Genomic DNA, 19,013 nt, shown 5'->3' with positions numbered 1-19,013 from the left:
AAGAGAGTATAATCACGACTCTCATAAAGATATGAAGTGATCACATCAATGATTTTATTAAACTCAATTAATTAGAGATCCAGTAAAATGTTACAGCTAGTTCAAAGGAATATTCAAAGAGCCATACATATAAAAGCAGTAAGAAATGCCAAAATGAATTTGTAAATAGGTGAGAAACTGGGAGGGGGAAATCAATTGTATTTCCACCTCACTAATTTCATTTGCATGTATACAGCCAAGAATCATCTGCAATAATATCAGTTATCTACAACTTTAATTGTTGTGAAATAGCTCAAAGATGATGAAAGCTACAGAAACACATAGAACCAGGTACCCTGGAAGAGTGTGCTTGGGCAACACCTAGTTTTCCAATTAAGACAGCCAGTCATCTTCTTGGTACATTTCAAAGTCTTTCATAAACTTTATAATGCTTTTAATATTTAAAATCCTTATCTCTAATGAACAGTATTTCTTGAATGCTTACAAGTTATTGTAGCTTCAATTTTGCACCTCTGCTGGCTTGAGTTATAAAATATCTCACAGTCAAATTTCATCTTCGGTGATTTTCCAAAAGAAGAATAGGCACTGTGGTGGCTTAGATACCCCTGTAAATGTAAGAGTCAATTGGAAGCAACTTAAGACACATTTCAAGTGACCATTAAACTATGTCTTTAAAAAAGTAACCATACAAACACACACACACACACACACACACACACACACACATGTATATGTGTCCCTGATACTGCAGTAGGCAGACTCCTTTTAACTCTTAATGTTTTCATTGCCTTTAGCATAGGGAGAAGGTCTGAGTTAATTTTACTTGTAAAATAAGAGAAAATATGGGACCAGATCATAGTAATAATATCTTTATACTTGAATAATTTTAAATCTAAAGGGGAAAAGAAATGATCCTATCAGAGAACTTTCATTACAGAAACTTTGGATCCTATTGCTAGTCTTGATATTTTAATGGTGATGAAAATGGATTAAAACAGGTGGCTGTTCCCCTATAGGAAACAGCCTGGTAACACTGCTGTGCCACCTCTTCAATGCCCATGGGCTCATTCACCACTTCAAGTTAGATATGGTGACCTTACACAGGTTTTTAGGTAAGTCCTTTTATCCTTATTTCTACCCCCTTGCCCCTGAAAAATGGCAGTCTACAATATTCTTTAACATAAATTGGCAAGAGCCATAGCCTGGTAGATGAAGACCTCATATTAGCCTTAAATTATCTCATCTTAATTTTAAAATAAGTTTACTTATTTAAATCACTGGAAAAAATGCTTACCTGATTAGTTATGTTTAAAAGAGATAAAGGCTATGTAAAGACAACCTTCAAGAGCAAATAACTGTCACAGAAGTTACTGATCTGCTCACGGATGAACAAAATCCCAGAAAATATTCCTCAAATAATGCCACTCTGGATATGAGTTGTTGAAATATTCAACAGGCTTTTTTTTAATGATAAGAACTACCACGTGTGTAGCACCCACCGTATGCAGGGGGCTTTTGGTATGTTATTTCTAACAGCTTCAACAACCCTGCAAGTTGGCCATTATCACCATTTGGCCCATAAGTAAGGAGAAGTACAAAGAGGTTTTGTAACTTGCTCAAGGTCAACAACATATAATTGGCAGAGCTGCAGTCCAAGCCCAGGTCTGTCTGATTTGAAAGCCTACCGTCTTCCCACTCAACTCCACCATCTCTCCTCATCAAGAAGCAGCCCCAGATCTCATTTGACTTCATGCATATTCTTATTTATCTTCCAGTGAATTATCCAGGGCACATTTTTAGTCACCAAATGACTTTCCTCTGCCTCGTAGTGTGTTCCTGGCTTCTTTGACTTGGCACATGGCAGTGCTTTGCATTTGGAAGCTGACTTGACGCATCAAGGATAAAATAATGGTGATGGTGATAACAACAGCAGCAACCACCAGGCTATATAGTGTTTACATATGCTGGAAAGTCTTCTAAGAACTTGCATATATTAACACATCTAATCCTTACAGCACCTCTTTGAGATCAGAGCTGTTGTTATCCCTATTTTATAGAGAAGGAAAGGGAGGAAACTTTCGGTTAAGTAACTTGCCCAATACAGATAAGTAATAGAGCCAGGGTTCATATAATAGTCAAATAAACCTGCTGATTAAAAGGTACATGTGGCACAACAGAAATACTGGAAACAAGCCAGAGCATGGCTCATTCCAGAAACACAGATAACCTCAAGCTAATTGTGTTCAGATTGATTGAGCAAAGTAATGGCCATGAATAGAGCCAAATAATCTCGACTTGTCTAAAGAGGGAGAGCACAGATACTCTGGACGTGTGTATGCACCCAGAGTACATGGGGAAAAGGCAAAGATTCAATGACAGAAATAACACTGGAATCCAGAGCCAGAGTCATAGCTGGGCTGAGAGAACAAAGCCACACTTGAAAGCCAGGACATTCTATACACACTGAATATATTGCATCCTAGACATTGCCTTAGTTATTAGCTGAAGCAGGCAAGTAGCTTCTGTAAATAGCAAATCCAAATTGCCTTCCTTGTGTCTCTATTTGGTTCCAAGAACACTCCGGTCCCTAGATTGGAAGGGCAAGAAAGATGATCATTTAATCTGAATAAGATAGAAATAAATCCAAGGATTCCTCAGCTGGATCTATGAATTTCTGCCTGAAGAATCCCCAGATTTGCTTTGGTCAGTATTTGTTACTTAAGTGATAAAGCAACCTTTGGATGAGAGTAGGTCTCTTTAAAAGGAAACCTCTTTTATTGGCACATTATTCTTAAATGGCAGCAAACTTAAATAATTAAACTATAGTGTGAAATAAAGTTGCCCTTTTCCTACATATTTATTTTTCCAATGAATGAGAGCCTTCATGAATGCCAGAGAGGGGTGATTTATGAAGGTGGTGAGAAATCCCAAGGGCCTCACAAATCCTTTTAGCCTTTCTTCCCTCTTCCCTCCCCCTCCTTCTCCACTGAAATCAACCCAGTAGAACTGCCAAGCTGGCAAATCGTGTCCATTTCTAAAGCATCCGCAGGCTGCACATTTTGGAGACACTGTTATTTTTAAGCAAAAGGGACCCTCAATAAGTCTGAGCTAGTATGTCCTTTGTGTTTAGCTGATTGAGTTATCTGTTTACCTCCTAGTCATGGTTCAAGAAGATTACCACAGCCAAAACCCTTATCACAATGCTGTTCACGCAGCCGACGTCACCCAGGCCATGCACTGCTACCTAAAGGAGCCAAAGGTAAGGCAAGACCCGCTGCCTCCTCGGCCATCTGGAAATGCCATGTAAACTACCTGCCGGGTCCCAAATCACCTGACATATCAGAGCGACTGGGTTATGGGCCAATTTATAGCATGAATACATATTGCTTCTATTAAGGTTTCAGCATCAGCTCTGAAAACTGTATAATAGTCATGAAAGAGGATGTAAGTTTTCAGAGGTTCTGTTTCATAATTTATATATTTTCAAGGCTGCATTAGGATGAAAACAACTCTCTCTATGACAATCTACGTCCTAGATATCTTCAACCATCACAAAAGTTAGCTGCTTTTGCCTTGAACCTTTGCCACCAACAGTACCAGAACTGAACTTTTCTAGGAAGTCTCCCACCTCGTGGTTTTTGATCAACAAATAGAATTAAAACTCCTCAAGACTCAGCTGCATTTCCTACTGAGGCGACTAGGCATCCTGATTCAGGCCCAAGAGAAATTGTGAGCATCAAAAACCTCTTTAAAAATATGCCTAGATGCAACATATTAATCCAAAATTTAAAACATTATAGTAATGCTCGTTACTTAAAATCTAGGCATTTCTTAGCCATATAAAACCTAGCTGTTAAAACATACAGGATGAGGTTTCTTTAGGGTTATCCAACCCTGGATAGCCAAGGAAAATGATATCTCAGTCCAAGACTCTGTTTAGTTCAATCAGTTTTAACATCAACCACTAAATATACAGATGCCAGATAGGCATTCCCAAGACAAAACTGGGTATGCCTTATCCTTATAAAATATCCCAAAGACATTAAAGGTTTTGTTATTTAATCCCTAAGTAATTTGAAAATTGTATAGATTGCACAGTTGTGTATTTAAAGCTAACATTAGATTCCCATTTTCCTGCTTGTTTTCCTAGCTAGCCAAAAAAAAAAAGACAGATTCTCACACATTCCCCCACTTTATTTATTACACATTGAAGAAATATGCAAATTTTGCAATTCAGCCCACTGTGGATTTCATATTCGAAGAAGTGGCAATGATATATTGGATGGTTGAAATACACAAGGGATTTTTTCCATCGCTTTGGCTTCAGCTTTTTCCTTCACTTACAGCTTTCCTAGGAGCAAGGCTGATTTTAGACTCTGCCTTCTCCCCGCCCACTATAGAGCAGTGTTGCCAACAGGTAATACTACTACAACAACAAAACAAGATAGTAGCAGCAGGAAGGGGAGGCCACCTGGATGAGCTACACAATTTGAGTTGCTTAATTCCTTTCCTCACAGCCCTTTCTTTGTTCCTGCGATTCCATGGTTTTATTACCTTATTGACAGCTTCAGAAGGTTAAGGTCTGGATGAAAGGCCTGAACGATACTATGATGATTCATTCAGTGCGATTTAGCCAAAACAAATGCTAACCTATTTTTGGAAACACACCAGTCAACCTCCCCATTCAATTCTTTAACAGCTCGCCAGCTCCCTCACACCTCTGGACATCATGCTTGGACTGCTGGCTGCCGCAGCCCACGATGTTGACCATCCAGGGGTAAACCAGCCATTTTTGATCAAAACAAACCACCACCTTGCCAACCTGTATCAGGTAAGGGAGCCAACATGATACAATATGGTTAACTGCTTTAGGCCCAGTGCTGTAGCCTGAATCTCACCCTTGGAGATAGCCTTCATTCAGGGTCAGCCTCAATGATGACCACAGCCAAAGAGCATGGGTTTGAAATAGGTTCAGAGTGTCCCCCAGGGAAGATTAAATTGGTTTACAAGGATATCCAAGGAATTCAATTTGCTCTGAAGCAGGTTTGAAATTGTTCTAAGTCAAACAGGATTCCTGAGTCTACTGTCTCATGGTCTGAGACTATCTGTCTCCATAGGAACCATCTAATATATAATGGCCAGTTGAAGCCAGTCCTCGTAGAACTTCTATAAATGATACTACCAGGTGCAATCCTAATTCAGATTTACGTCTCTAGGGCCATTTCTTTTTTAATCATGTTTTTATTTTTTTATTGAAGTATAGTTGACTTACAATATTATGCTAGTCTCAGGTATATGATATAGTGATTCAAAGATTTTACAGATTATACTTCATTTATAGTTATTATAAAATATTGGCTATATTCTCCAGGGCCATTTCTGAACATTTTGGCCTCTGAGTCAGAGGTATGTTATCGAAGACAATAGGCGTACTTTGTTGTTATAAAATTGTTCAACAGCACGAGTAGATTGGCCCAAAGAACTCTTATCTATGATATTACTTCAGATATTATAACCCTGTATCATAAATGAATTATTCCCAGAATTTTCAACATGGTTTGGGGGAGACCTTTGGTTGTCATTAACAAAATCATTGCATTCAAAGGAGTCATTGATCTCAATTTTAGTGCATCTTTTGAAAAAATTCAGTATGGGAAGAATTTCTAAAGGATTCCCGTAAAACAGTTGCGTTATACAAAACAGTGCAGCTTGAGGATAAAGTACAACTGAAACATGAAACAGAGCTTTTTTCCATCCAGTTGATTAGCTTTTGGTCCAGGTAGGAATTGTCATTCCAAGGTTTATGGATCCCCTGGGACATAATTCAGCACTCGGCTCTCTTGGTCTGTCAGCCAGCACCTGGAGCTGGGATAGAAATGACCATAAAGAGGGGACAGGGTGACATAATTTAGAAAAACTTTTGATGATGAGCTGAAAACTAAACAAATAAAATGAAAACTAAACTTTCTAAACAGTCTCAGAAGCTAAATTTATTGCTTGGGGAAAACATTAAAAATTTGACCAGGGGAAAAAAAATGAATGACTGAACTGAGAGCTCCCAAATAGATTTTCTATTCCTGTCATATTTTAATTCTGACTTTTCAAATGTCTTTAATTAAATAAAGAAAATCAAGCAACAAGACTGGCTACTTGATCTACTTCCATATAATGTAAATGCTTACCTAATTCTAATTTCTTATCATCAAATAGATCACATCAATGGAGTTTAAGAGAGTATGTACTGCTACTGACTGATTTGTACATGAAAATAAGGATCATAAAGCTGTGCTTTGACGTGTAGTGTATATAAAACACGTAATGAATGCACATTTAGGCAGAAAGTCAGAAAGAAATATGCCAGATGTTAAAGATGTAAAAACCAAGAATGTAGAATTTCATTAACTACTCACTGCTAATTAACAAAAATTGATTCTCAAAAGAAAGATACTGCAATTACTTGTTCATATACTAAAAATGTTCTCAAATAAATGGATTCCTTACTCAAACTTTTGAAGTACAGATAATTTTTGATAATATTTAATCTCTTTGTTAAAAATAAACATTCCTATACAACCAAATTCTGCAGCCTTTTCAGCACAACATACAGTCTTGTATATTTTGAACTAGCAACTATTGATTGCATGCATCAGATGATATACTAGGACCTAGGCGTACAAAGATAAATAAAATATAATCCCAGCCCTTGGACACTGGTTCAAACTCAGATGCTCAATATGTGCAAAATCCAAGAAAACTTAATCCCAGTTTGAAAAAGTTTCGAGGAGTTAGAGCCAAAGATACGCATGGATATCTCCGTATACATACCTAGAAACAACTTTTTTTTAAAGCCTCTGAAGACAAAATTTCCCCATGCTGTTCTTTGTATCCAAAGATGTTACAACAATAAAGTGAGCTATTTTTTTTTTTCTAGCAGTGAATTTATCCATCTGAATTGTCTGGCCTGATGCTCGATAGGAAAGAGAAGGACCCTCTTGATAATGACTAGACAGAAGCTGGCATATAGGACTCAAAAACCACATTCAAGAGACTATCTTCATCAGTCCCCTGCTCAAATGGTCTTAGGCGCTCTTGGAGGCTAGAGATCCATGTTTCTAAGTTTTAGGAACAGTGTTGAGGGCAAACCAGTATCACTTAATGTCATAAAGATACTTCCAATATCCTAGAGCTGGCTAGTATAAAAGATGAAATTTTATCGGCCAACTTGGGACTTTACATATTAAAGTAAAAATTGTTAAGAGGACCTAAATATAATATGAGATTTTAATTTTGTCCGAAAATATATATATGATGGCTTTTACATTTGTCTATATACCGTTCTTATTAACTATATGAAGGAGCTCCAAAAAGATAAAGAAAATTCCCTTTAAAATTCAGTTCAATGAATTGTATAACTAACCTTTATTCAACACTTACTATGATTCAAACACTGGGCTAAGTGATTTTATCTATTATATTATTTAATCTTCACAATAGCCCAGTTAGGTGGGTACTATCATCATACCTATTTTCCAGAAAGAGGAAAATTGTTATTAGGAAATCCAAGTGGGTTTTCCTGAAAATAAACAGCTAATTAATGGCAGAGGTGGAATTAGAACTCAAGACTTTTATCTCCAGAGCCAAATGTGCCTAAGCACCACACATACTGCCTCTAAAATTCATACTGATCACCAGTGATGTGCAGGAAAGTAAGAGCTCTCCTCCAGGTTCTCCTATCGCAGTGAGGGAGACAGGAGGGTTATAGACATGTATCAATAGCTTAAGGTGGGAGAGCCTTTGCTAAGTGCTCTACGGTAGTTAGCTACAAACAAAATGTGACGGGAAGACAGAGGCGAAAGAGAAATTGATTCTGCAGATGGTTTCTGGAAATAAAAAAAATTAAAACAAAAAACAAAAATCAACCTCATGGAGGGAGAGTAATATAAACTGGGCCTTGAAGTGTGAGTAACATTTTGAGTAGCAGGGCAGAGAGTGTGACATCAAAGGCAGCATAAACTGGTGTACTTTGGGGATGAAAACCCACAACTCCAGAGTAACTGCAAATGGACTGTTTCTGTGTCCTTGAGCTGAATATAGTCCTGTCATGAATGGCCCCTGCTCTCTGTTCAATGACTTGGGCATGTTATGATGAAGTGTATATTCTCCCTTTTGTAGACACTGTAGGTTAGCTGTACAGAATGTGATCTGGGTCAGAAAATCATTTCACATTGTCAGTGAAGAACTGGCATAACTCTTTAGGTTTTTAATTTCAAGAAAAAAAAATCGTGTTACATAAAATATCAACTCAGCAAGATCATTAACAACACATGATACTTTAAAATCTTTGGAAATACAGCCTTTTAGCCTACCAAGGGCCTGTTGGTTGAGACATAAATAAGCTTTCAGGAAACTATATGCAGATTTTCAGACGACGTACCTTTACACATTTTTCTAGGGAGAGGATCCATGACTTATATTTTAAAATGAGTTATAGATCCAGAATATATTAAGAACTGTGATAATGAGTGGAAAAAAATATATACACATCATATATATACATATATATTACACAATACATATACATATATTGTGTAATATATGTGTGTGTGTATATATATACATATATATATATACAAAAACTGTACATGCACATGAACACACATTTGGTCGAGAATAGCCAAGAAGATGTGCCAGGAATTATGGGGCTTTGAGAACACCCTGTGCGTGACTTTGTACAATCCAGACTTACTATAAATGAGATAAAATGGAAGAGGGCTTCCTCTCCCTCCTTTTGTTGGCTGTGCTCTTTTAGTTCTAATAAATAAGAAGATCATTGCATAAGACCCAGCCTGTGCTTCTGCCCTGAGATAAAGAGAGGGCCAGGGCAGCTGGAGTGAAGGCCAAGTTAAAGGGCTCTCTCCCATTGTCCTCTGTCTGGGCCAGACTCACTAGCTGAACTGCCAACCCAAGTTCAACATGAAGACCATAAAGGCATTTCCACCTGGCACCACTCTCATCAGACTGGAAGCAGTCCAGGTGTCCGTGGTGGACTGAGTGTACCTAACAGGATGTGAGAGATACAGCTGAGAATTTTTCTGTCCCTCCACCCTCCAATCCTCCAACATGTGGGTTCAGCAGTTTTGCAAAGTAACCATTAAATCAGACATGATATTGCTTATTACAATTGCAAAAGGAATTGCTTTCAGTTCAATTTAAAATCTAGAATATGATACAAATGAACTTATTTACAAAACAGAAACAGACTCACAGACATAGAAAACAAACTTATGGTTACCAAAGAGGAACCGGGGGGAACGGATAAATTAGGAGTTTGGGATTAGCAGATACAAACTATTATATATAAAACAGATAAACAACAAGGACCTACTGTATAGCACAGGGAACTATATTCAATATCTTGTAATAAACCATATAAAAAAGTTAATTCCTTTTGATAGAGTCCAACTACATATTAACTAGTGACAGAACAACCTAATGAATAAAATAATTAATAATTAGTTGTTCCATGAAACATTGTATTTATTACATTCTCTATTTGTCTTGCAGAAGTTTATAATCATTTTTCTTGGTCACTTATCACAAGCACTTAGAAGAGGCCAGCATTTTTAACCACTTTTTATTCTTAATGACTCTGCACCATAAATATGAAGTTAGAGCCAGAAGACATGTTCCTTCCATATGGTCCTATAACCTCTACTCAAACAAGCAATTGCAAAGATTATATGTAACCTCATGATTTCTGTCTCATGAAAGGTGTTTTTGGAAAGTGGAGTGAAAATTGTAAAAAGGAGGTTCAAATTTGAGTTTCTGTTTCACAAAGTTTCCACTGTTCATAGTGAGGTAGCTGGCATGTGGCACATCCATGGCCCTGATCCGAACACAGGCCCGCCCCGTGGACAGCAATCAATGTTCGGGCTTCCTGTGAGAGCAGTGTCTTCAGCAGATGCAGATCAAACAAGAGAAAGACATCTTCCAACAGGCAGTAAACATGGCAGTGCTATAGTTTCTTCAAGGGCCAAGCTCTTGTTTAGGACTCAAGGAGCTTCTGTTCCTCTGAGACGTCCGGGGCTGGGGCCCTTGCAGCATTACCAAGGAGACCACTGGGCTTGTTAGGGAAGAACTCAGTGACTTCATTATCTTCTGGAGTCTTGCCTCCCGGTTTCGTGAGCAATTAAAAATGAAAACACAGACTATGTTCCTGTTGTTGTTTTTCTTCCTGCCTCCACTGGTTTAAAAGGTATAATTGACTCTGAGTCTTGTTGTACACCAGACTCAGTTTATCAACGTTATTCTAAGTATTTTAATCAAAGAAAGTGTCCAGTAAATAGAAAAAAACAACAACAGTTTAAAGCTGCTCTGTATGATAGCAAATCTGCTCTGCCAGATTCTCTTTGACAAAGAGACTCTCGGTTTAACTTGAAAACCTGTGTTGGTGGTTTATTAAATGCCAGATGTGTTGTTATTCTAGAACAAAGAGATTGTTTTTTTCTTAGGGTGGAAAATACTTGATTATTTCAGATAAAAGGGGAAATAAAGGTTTTGCAGTAGCGATGTGAAGAGTTTTATTTTGTTCAAAATAAATTCTGGTAGGTTTTGTTGCCACAAAGGTGGATGCTTACTCTCTCAACTTTACAGTGAAGATTATTCTTATTAATAAAACTACAGGTATGAAGAGTTTGTGACACTAGAACACATTCTCATTGGAATGATGTGAGATTGCTGAGCTGCTGCTTCTGAAAGTAGAGGGATGTTGTACCTACTGTGGGATTCCAAAACAGTGCTGGGATTTAAATGGCTATTAAAGCAATCTCATCTCATCCTATGTTCAGATCTCCATGAGCATTTCTGATGAGCATCTTCTTTTTTTCAATCTACCTTTTGCTGATATTGGTCTTTGAGCTGCTGTGAAAGCCAGTGAGTCTGTAGGAGCAGAGCCACCTCCCTCTTAAGAAAGACAAAGATAATTTGGCCATTGCCTATGAAATACCAGTACCTCCCAGCCTGCTCATGCCAGATCCTCCCCTAGAGCAGCAGGGCACCATCATCTTTCATCCTGTCATCTACACTCAGCCTTGCCTGTCTCCAACCCTTCCGCCACTGTGCAGCCAGAATGAGTTTCCTGAAACTCAACTGTGACACTTAGATGCCCGCTTAAAATCCCATTGCCCTCGGGGTTAAGTCCAAATACCTTAACCCAGTTTACAAGCCTCGTTACGATCTGACCCTCACTACGCTTTCCAGTTCCACTTCCCACCGTTACTCTCCCAGGCTCTATGCATCATCCAGTCTGAACCGCTCTCAGAATCCCAGAGCCGACATATGTGCCAAGTGCTGGCAGTACAGAAGATAAACAAAACAAATAGAAATCCCTGCTTTCTACTGGGGGAATCGGAAAATAAGTGAGATATGTAGTATGTTGGAAAGTGATCATTTCTAATGATTAAAAAATAAATAAAACAGGGAGGGAAGGTATAAAGTGTCCCTCACGCTCCAGGTCTTCACACACGTGCTCTTCTTCCTTCCGCCTGTTTTAATGAAATGTAACCATGGCAGTGCTATAGTTTCTGTACTGCCTGCATTCCCGGACTCCTCTCTAACTTACTCATCCTTTTGATCCCAACTTGGACAGATCTTCCTCCTGAAAGCCTTCTTTTTCTTTAAAAATCCATCTTCCATGCCCCTGCTATATGATTTCACAGCCCTCTCTTACTTCCCCTATCACGGCGTTTCTCTCTCTAAACTGCCATTTCCTGATTAGACGTCCATATCCCCCATCGCCTGCGAGCGTCTAGGCATCTACCTCGTCCGCTGCTGTATCCTCAGCCTCTGGCACAGTCCTCACCTTTAGTGAATATTCGTTGGGTGGTGGGACGTTTGCTGGATGAGTAAGTGGATGGATAGATGGATGGAGAGACGGATGGACGCACGGTTTGGACCCATGCAGCAAGAAAGACAGAACCTGAGGAACACTGAAAAATGAGGAATATTGGCCACAGTGAGCACACACAGGGACCCAGAGGGGAAATCTGAGAGACAGCAGCACACAGACGAGAAAGCGTATCCCCGTACTGTCCACTTAGTAGGTACTTGTGCTAATTATTGCATTATTACTTCCCTACATCAAGAGTACACCATGAAGACTGAGAAGCATCGTGGAAAATTCTTTATAATGATCTTCCTATTTGTTTACCTTGCAACTGACAAATGCTATCTGATATATGTTACTTCTGGAGTCGTTTACCTGATCCTGGTCATCTGTGAGCGAATAGTGAGAGAGCCCATTGCTATAGTAATTGTAAAAGCTCTTTGACTTTTACCTGAGTCTAAGGATTTCACAGCAGGAGATTCCAAGTCTGGCTTTTATCAGCTATTGACTAAAAAATTAACAGGACTCTGGTACTTATACAATTACTTAAACTTTTGCAGTTACGGAACTTTGGGGGTTTGGAGGTTAATGACTTAGTTTCCATTCAGCAAATATTTATTTAGATGGCACTGTGCCACATACTGGTGCACAAAGATGAATAAGATATGCTCCTTGTTCTCAATGGCAATCATGTATGGCAGCAGCTTCAAACCAGGCATGTGTGCCTGTGGGGATACGCGAAGACTTTCCCAGGAGTACACAGGCATGAATAGTGCTAACAGAATTCATTTTCAGCTCCTCAAACTGAACTACCTGGAATGTGCTTGCAGGACAGTCAAGCCAGTTCTACTTTCCACTCCTCTTTCACAGTTACCCTGTTCCCACCGTACAAAAGAAAGACATATCTCTTATCCATTCTGCGTATTGCATCTTGCTCCAGTTGCACTAATATTGTATATTGCCCCAGTGTGAAAAAATACCAAAGGAACAACTAAAAATATTCAAGGAAATCTCCTATAACTGAGGTACTATAATGCTCCAGCCATCTCATGAATAAATGCATTGTCAGAACATTTTTATTCTTTTTATTTATTTATTTATTTCTGACTACTGTTCATTGCGGTGTGCATTACGATGGCTTCTCTTGTTGTGGAGCACGGGTTCTAGGCACACGGGCTTCAGTAGTTGTGGTGCGCGGGCTCTAGAGCTCAGGCTCAGTAGTTGTGGCATATGGGCTTAGTTGCTCTGCGCCATGTGGGATCTTCCCAGACCTGGGCTTGAACCCGTGTCTCCTGCATTGGCAGGCAGATTCTTAACCACTGCGCCGCCAGGGAAGTCCCAAAACATTTTTATTCTTAAGCATAATGTTTTCCAAATTTGCAGTATACGTGTATTTTCATCAATTAGTTACCAATAGCAATTGCACTGTAAACCCAAGCTGGAAAAATATTTACTACTTAGAGCCTGATGTTAAGTAAATTTGTTAAATTAAAGATTCAATTTATATATCAATACTTATTTTTGTTTCAGAGAGATATGATAGGGTGATGATGAAAGAATTTCACACATCAAAATATATTGCATTAAAATAAAATTCTATGGGGAAATAGAATGGAAATGTAAGTTCTAGAGGGAAAAAATCAATTTAAAATTTTTGACTTAAAAAATAAATTATTCATGTGTTTTCTTAAACATGTGATTAATAGGTATTAAATGCCATTGGTATTTTGATTCCCTTAGATACATTTAATGCATAAGAGTTATATAATGATTTTATATTAAAACACCAATATTCACAAAAATGCAAGACATTATTACATCTTTTGTTACCGTAGAAATTTGTGATTTTAGATATCAATTTTTAAAAGCATAGGGAGACCTATGCTTTTTCAAGACCTATAATTTTTTCAAGACTATTTTAAGAGTAAATGAACAAAACATGTGAAAATTACTTATATGTAGGAGCAAGGCCAGTGAACAAAGTTGTTATAAGGTGTTTTGGACAGTAGGATAGAAGCTTGGGTTGGGAATGGGGAGCTAGAAGAGGGAGCTGTCAGTTCTGTTTGGAGAACCAGGAAAGTCTTTCCTAGTAGATGGCAATGTTTGATCTCAGGAATAAGAAGTGCGTGTTTGTGTGTGCGTGCCCTCGCGCAGATGCGCGTGAGCCCACGCGTGCGTTTCAGACTTTACTGAGGTGATTTCACCTCACTCTTTTTTAGTTATAAAATTCTTTATTAAGATTCTTATGCAAAAACCAAGCATTATTCTAGATTAAGACATTGAAAAGGTCTTTTTATCAACTCTTTTGGGATGATATGGAAGATAATAAAGCAACTTTCAATAATGTGGTGTGTTAGTGAGTTAAACAAGGGTAGAAGTTTGTTTCTATCCTTTATAAAAGAAGTTTGGATACTGGCAGTCCAGGGCAGGCGTGGTGGCTTCACAAAATTAAGAATGAGTGACCCAAGATCCTTTCAGTTCTTCAATCTGCTATCACTGGGGTATGACACTTTTCCTCATTGCCCAGCTAGCTGCTGGAGCTCTAGCCATTCCTGCTGCATTCCAGACAGTGAGAGGGAAGGAAGGGATAAAGCAAAAGAAGCCTCTCCCAGATGAAACAGTTCCCTTTAAACAACTTTCCTTAAAATCCCACACAACATTTCTGCTTACATTTAATAGGTCAGAATTTAGCCTGATGATTCCACTTAGCTGTAAAGGAGACTCGGAAATGTTATCTTTATTCTGGACAATGATGAGACTCCTCTAAACACTGAGCCATCCTAGCAGATCCAGAAATCAACCATCTCACCACCTCCACTTTCCTCGTCCAAGCCTTTATCAGCTTTTGCCTGGATAACTGCCCTCTCCCCCCACCTTCTACACCTATTTCTACCCTTATCCCCTACCAAAGTCTATTTTCAACATAGCAACCAAAGTGATCTTACTTACGGTTAAGCCATATAATTTCATTCCTCCCAAACTTCTGCAGTGGATCCTTATTTCTCTCAGAGTAAATATCAGAATCCTTACAATGGCCGGAAGACCTCACATGATCTGGTATCGAATTACCTCTCTAACTCCTTGTACCCATACTTCTCTTCCCTCACTGCACATGGACCTCACAGCTGTTTGCTCCCCTTTGCGGGCCTTTACTTCAGCTGTTTTCTCTGGAACAGTCTTCCCTCATCAGCATGGTGAGCTCCCTCCTACCTTCAAGTCTTCGCTCTCATCTCACCTCTTACCCTGACTACTTTACCTTCCCCATCCCACCCCTCCAAAGACTCTCAAATCCCCATTATTCTGCTCTACTTTTCCTTCTTTCCATGCATTTGCTATCTTCTGGATGCTATACTTTTTTTCCCAAAGTATTTCTTGTGCTTATTGTTTATTATCTATCTCTCTCTATCCCTGCTACCTCTAGTTCTCTGTCTCTTTTGTTCACTGATATATTCCAAGCACATATTACAGTGCCTGGAACATAGTTAAGTGTCCAATATGTTTGCTGAATGAAATCAAGTAATTTGTTCAGTTATATACTTAGCAAATTAATAGAAAGCACTTTCTCTGTGCAAGGCACACAGTTGAGTGGATACAAAAGGAACGAGGCAGGGTTCCTGCTCACATACAGTTTATAATCTAGTAAGAAGAACAGGAAGTACATACACAAATGTCACACACATCAACGGGACTGAGACCAACTGGCCTCAGGACTTGAGGAATGCCGAGAAGAAGAGCTATAGGACTCAGAGGAGAGCAAGTTCGCCTCCAACTGGACTCATTCCAGGTGGCTTTGTGGATGGAGTGTTTGAATTGGACTTTGGAAGACAGGTTTTAGTTTGATAAGGAAACATAGAGGAGTTTGAGGAACATAAACTACCTTGAAAGGCATGAAAGTGGCAAAAGGAAAGGACATTTTCATGTATTAATAATTTAATAATGTAAATAATAAGTTATAGTTTTATTAATATGGTGTCATTTATTTGGACTATAAGACCTTTGTAGGAAAGGAAAGGTAAAGGTATTCAATTATCTCAAACATATAGGAACAGAATGATAGTTGGGACAATTTTTAGGGAGCACTGAATGCCGAGCTAAGGAGTTAAGCTTAATTTATCTGATAGGACACCAAGGTAGAGTTTGGAGCAGGGCATGGGAGAAGGCAGATGGCACAATCATATTGAAGTTAGGTGAGCTCCTTGAGGGCCGCAATTTTGTCTTATTCACCTTTAGACCCCCAGTGCCTGCCATGGCACCTGGCATATTAGGAGGTGTTCAAAAAAATATTAGTTTATATTTCAACCAATGATTAGGGAGATGGTAAAAAATTTTGTCAAATAAACAAGTCACATTCTGGAAGTTGTAGGGAGGATGAATAGAAGGAAGGATAATTAAGGATAATAAAGCACTAAAATATGGTCACTTCAGTGAAAGGAAGGGATGGGTATAAGAGACGCCATGATGGAAGAACCAACAGAACTCAGAGACTGTTCAGATGTGAGAGTCGAGAGTGGCTGAAGGATGAATTCTCCCCCAAGACAATCTAAATCTCCTCAACTCATAACACACTCAAACTACAAGATTTTTTGAAGTGACACCAAATTTGGAGGTATGTGCAAAGATTCCAGTGTGGATTTAGAAACTAACATCTAATTAAAACAATCAACCATTGACTTTTAAAGCAGCAACTATAGATGACTTGGGGGAAAATTAAGTATAACTGTAGGCGTTCATCAGTTTATAAATGTCAGGCCTCTGAATGCTTGGATGTGGGTGAACAGAGGTAATTCTTAGGAGACAGCAAGTGGAGGTGTGCAAAGCTTAGGTCTTGACACCTGGCAGACCTGGGTTGAAGGCCTTTCTCAGTTACTGACTAAGCTATGTGGCCTGTCAGAGAAACCTGGGGTTTCATTTGCTGTGAGTTAATGATTAAAACAGTAGACAGTTATGTGAGAATTCAATGAGATCATGTAAAGGGCCTGGCACACAGTGGGTGCTTCAGAAATGTTAATCCCCCCTCCCTAAACTTCTCTTATTTTCTTCTTCTGCATCCAGTGGAGTACCCCTACCTCCAACACAATTCTGGCCAAAACATACTTTATTTATAATGACAGCTCCATGAAAGGTTGTGTTTGTAATATGTATGCTATTTTCTTTTATTCTGTGCCGGCGTCCAGGCCCCCTCCATTTCCTCCCATTTTTCTGGTGCTAACCTCCAAATATGGTTTCACCAGCAAATTTCCCAAGTATCCGTTTATTCTGTCTTCAGGAAGATTATTAATGAAGATGTTAAGTCAGGCTGGCATAAATAACAGTGCTTAAGACAATTCTCCAGACGCTTTTGTTCCACTCAACAGGGATATGGCGTCATTTATCATTAGGTCTTGTTACAGTTTTCTGGCCCCTTGAAAAACTCACGTGAGGGCACTCATGTCACATCCACTTGAATTAGTCTTGCAAGTGAATGCTCATGAGTGACTGAATTAAATGTCACAGCAGGGATAGAACATCTGTTACATCACACTAACCTATCACTCTCTGCTCTCATAAATCTTTACAATCAAAACAAATTAGTCTAGTATGTTATTTCTCATAAACATTGTCTTTTGCTGTGTGTAGCTCATGCCCAAAAGGAGATAATAGACTGGTTGATAAAAGTAACAAAATCTCATCACAGGTTCAAACCTGGTCAAGTGGTGCATAAGGAATAATGACTCCTTGGCAAAGAGAAATGAATGGCAATAGAGCAGCCTGTACAGAGAGTTGGAATAAGACTCCACCTCGTGAAACTCATTCTACAAAGTCCTGGGGAGAAATCATGACCTGGTTTTAGAACCAAGAATAGTTGCAGTTTTCTTGAACTTGTTTTTTCCTAATAGACCCTAGATTGTGTCACTCCTGGGGGATTCTCTTTTCCCATTTGCTGAAGAAGTTGAGCATTACACGGATGGCACAGATATAGTGGCAAGAAGAGTGGGGTTGCATAATGATGGAGTAGTTTTCAGTGTCTGTCCTGGCTCCATCAGTCTCCATATTATTTTCCTTCCTTCTTTCCCCTCACTTTTTTTTTTTTATTTTTTGCGGTACGTGGGCCTCTCACTGTTGTGGCCTCTCCCGTTGGGGAGCACAGGCTCCGGCCGCGCAGGCTCAGTGGCCATGGCTTACGGGCCCAGCCGCTCCGCGGCATATGGGATCTTCCCGGACCGGGGCACGAACCCGTGTCCCCTGCATTGGCAGGCGGACTCTCAACCACTGCTCCACCAGGGAAGCCCCCCTCACTTTTTTTTAATTGTGGCAAAATACACATAATATAAAATTTACCATCTTAACCCTTTTTCAGTGTACAATTCAGTGTACTAAGTACATTCGCACTGTTGTGCAATCATCACCCCAATCAAGCTGTAGAATTCATCTTGCAAAGCGGAAACTCTGTACCCACAAAACAATGTTGTGTTGGCCAAAATATTCGTTCGGGTTTGTCCGGAAGATGGTGTGGAACAACCCGAACGAACCTTTTGGCCAACCCAATAACTCCCTATTCACTCAGCTCCCCTGGGAACTTCCATTGTTTCTGTCTCCATGAATCTGAATCTGACTATTTCAGGTACCTCATATAAGCAGAATCACACAATTGCCCCCTACTTCTTTCAACTCAAGTATAGTTGATATACAATATTGTATGTTACAGGTGTACACTATAGTGATTCACAGTTTTTAAAGGTTATACTCCAGTATAGCCAATTACAAAATATTGGCTATATTCCCTGTGCTGTACAATATATCTTGTAGCTTATTTTAGACATAATAGTTTGTACCTCTTAATCCCTTTCCCCTACGTTTCCCCTCCCCACTTCCCTCTCCCCATTGGTAACCACTAGTTTATTCTCTACATCTGTGAGTCTGTTTCTTTTTCGTTTTATTCACCAGTTTGTTGTATTTTTTTTTAGATTCCACATATAAGTGATATCTCTGTCCTTGTCTTTCTCTGTCTGACTAATTTCACTTAGCATAATGCCCTCCAAGTCCATCCATGTTGCTGAAAATGGCACAATTTCATTATTTTCTGTGGCTGAGTAGTATTCCATTGTGTGTGTGTGTGTGTGTGTGTGTGTGTGTGTGTGTGTGTGTGTGT

The 19,013-nt window shown here is 39.1% G+C and overlaps 2 protein-coding genes across 10 annotated transcripts in view; one reads left to right on the top strand and one right to left on the bottom strand.

The window, feature by feature from the left end:
• MTFR2 (mitochondrial fission regulator 2) overlaps positions 1 to 19,013 on the bottom strand; it is a 228,074-nt gene that overhangs the window by 136,187 nt on the left and 72,874 nt on the right. The window contains exon 8 of one of the 4 annotated variants that reach the window (XM_027085703.1): positions 4,825 to 5,865. The exons of the other annotated variants lie outside the window; for them this stretch is intronic. Coding sequence (XP_026941504.1) covers positions 5,764 to 5,865 — 102 coding nt within the window. The 3' untranslated portion in view covers positions 4,825 to 5,763. Of the gene's footprint in view, positions 1 to 4,824; positions 5,866 to 19,013 lie in introns of those variants that run through there. 4 annotated transcript variants of the gene reach the window in all.
• The window catches only part of PDE7B (phosphodiesterase 7B), a 367,442-nt gene that overhangs the window by 325,279 nt on the left and 23,150 nt on the right, over positions 1 to 19,013 (top strand). For all 6 annotated transcript variants that reach the window (XR_003428420.1, XM_027085677.1, XM_027085669.1 and 3 more), the window contains 3 exons: positions 1,017 to 1,112; positions 3,159 to 3,259; positions 4,700 to 4,831. Coding sequence is in view for 5 of the 6 variants with exons in the window: in XM_027085677.1 (XP_026941478.1) it covers positions 1,017 to 1,112; positions 3,159 to 3,259; positions 4,700 to 4,831 (329 nt within the window). In the remaining variant the exon portion in view is untranslated. The remainder of the gene's footprint in view (positions 1 to 1,016; positions 1,113 to 3,158; positions 3,260 to 4,699; positions 4,832 to 19,013) is intronic.

Source organism: Aethalodelphis obliquidens, unplaced genomic scaffold (genome assembly GCF_003676395.1).
Source record: "Aethalodelphis obliquidens isolate GAN/ISIS:26980383/991018 unplaced genomic scaffold, ASM367639v1 scaffold3, whole genome shotgun sequence".
NCBI lineage: Eukaryota > Metazoa > Chordata > Mammalia > Artiodactyla > Delphinidae > Aethalodelphis > Aethalodelphis obliquidens.
The sequence above is the reverse complement of the archived record's forward strand: the minus strand, read 5'-3'. Positions and strand labels throughout refer to the sequence as shown.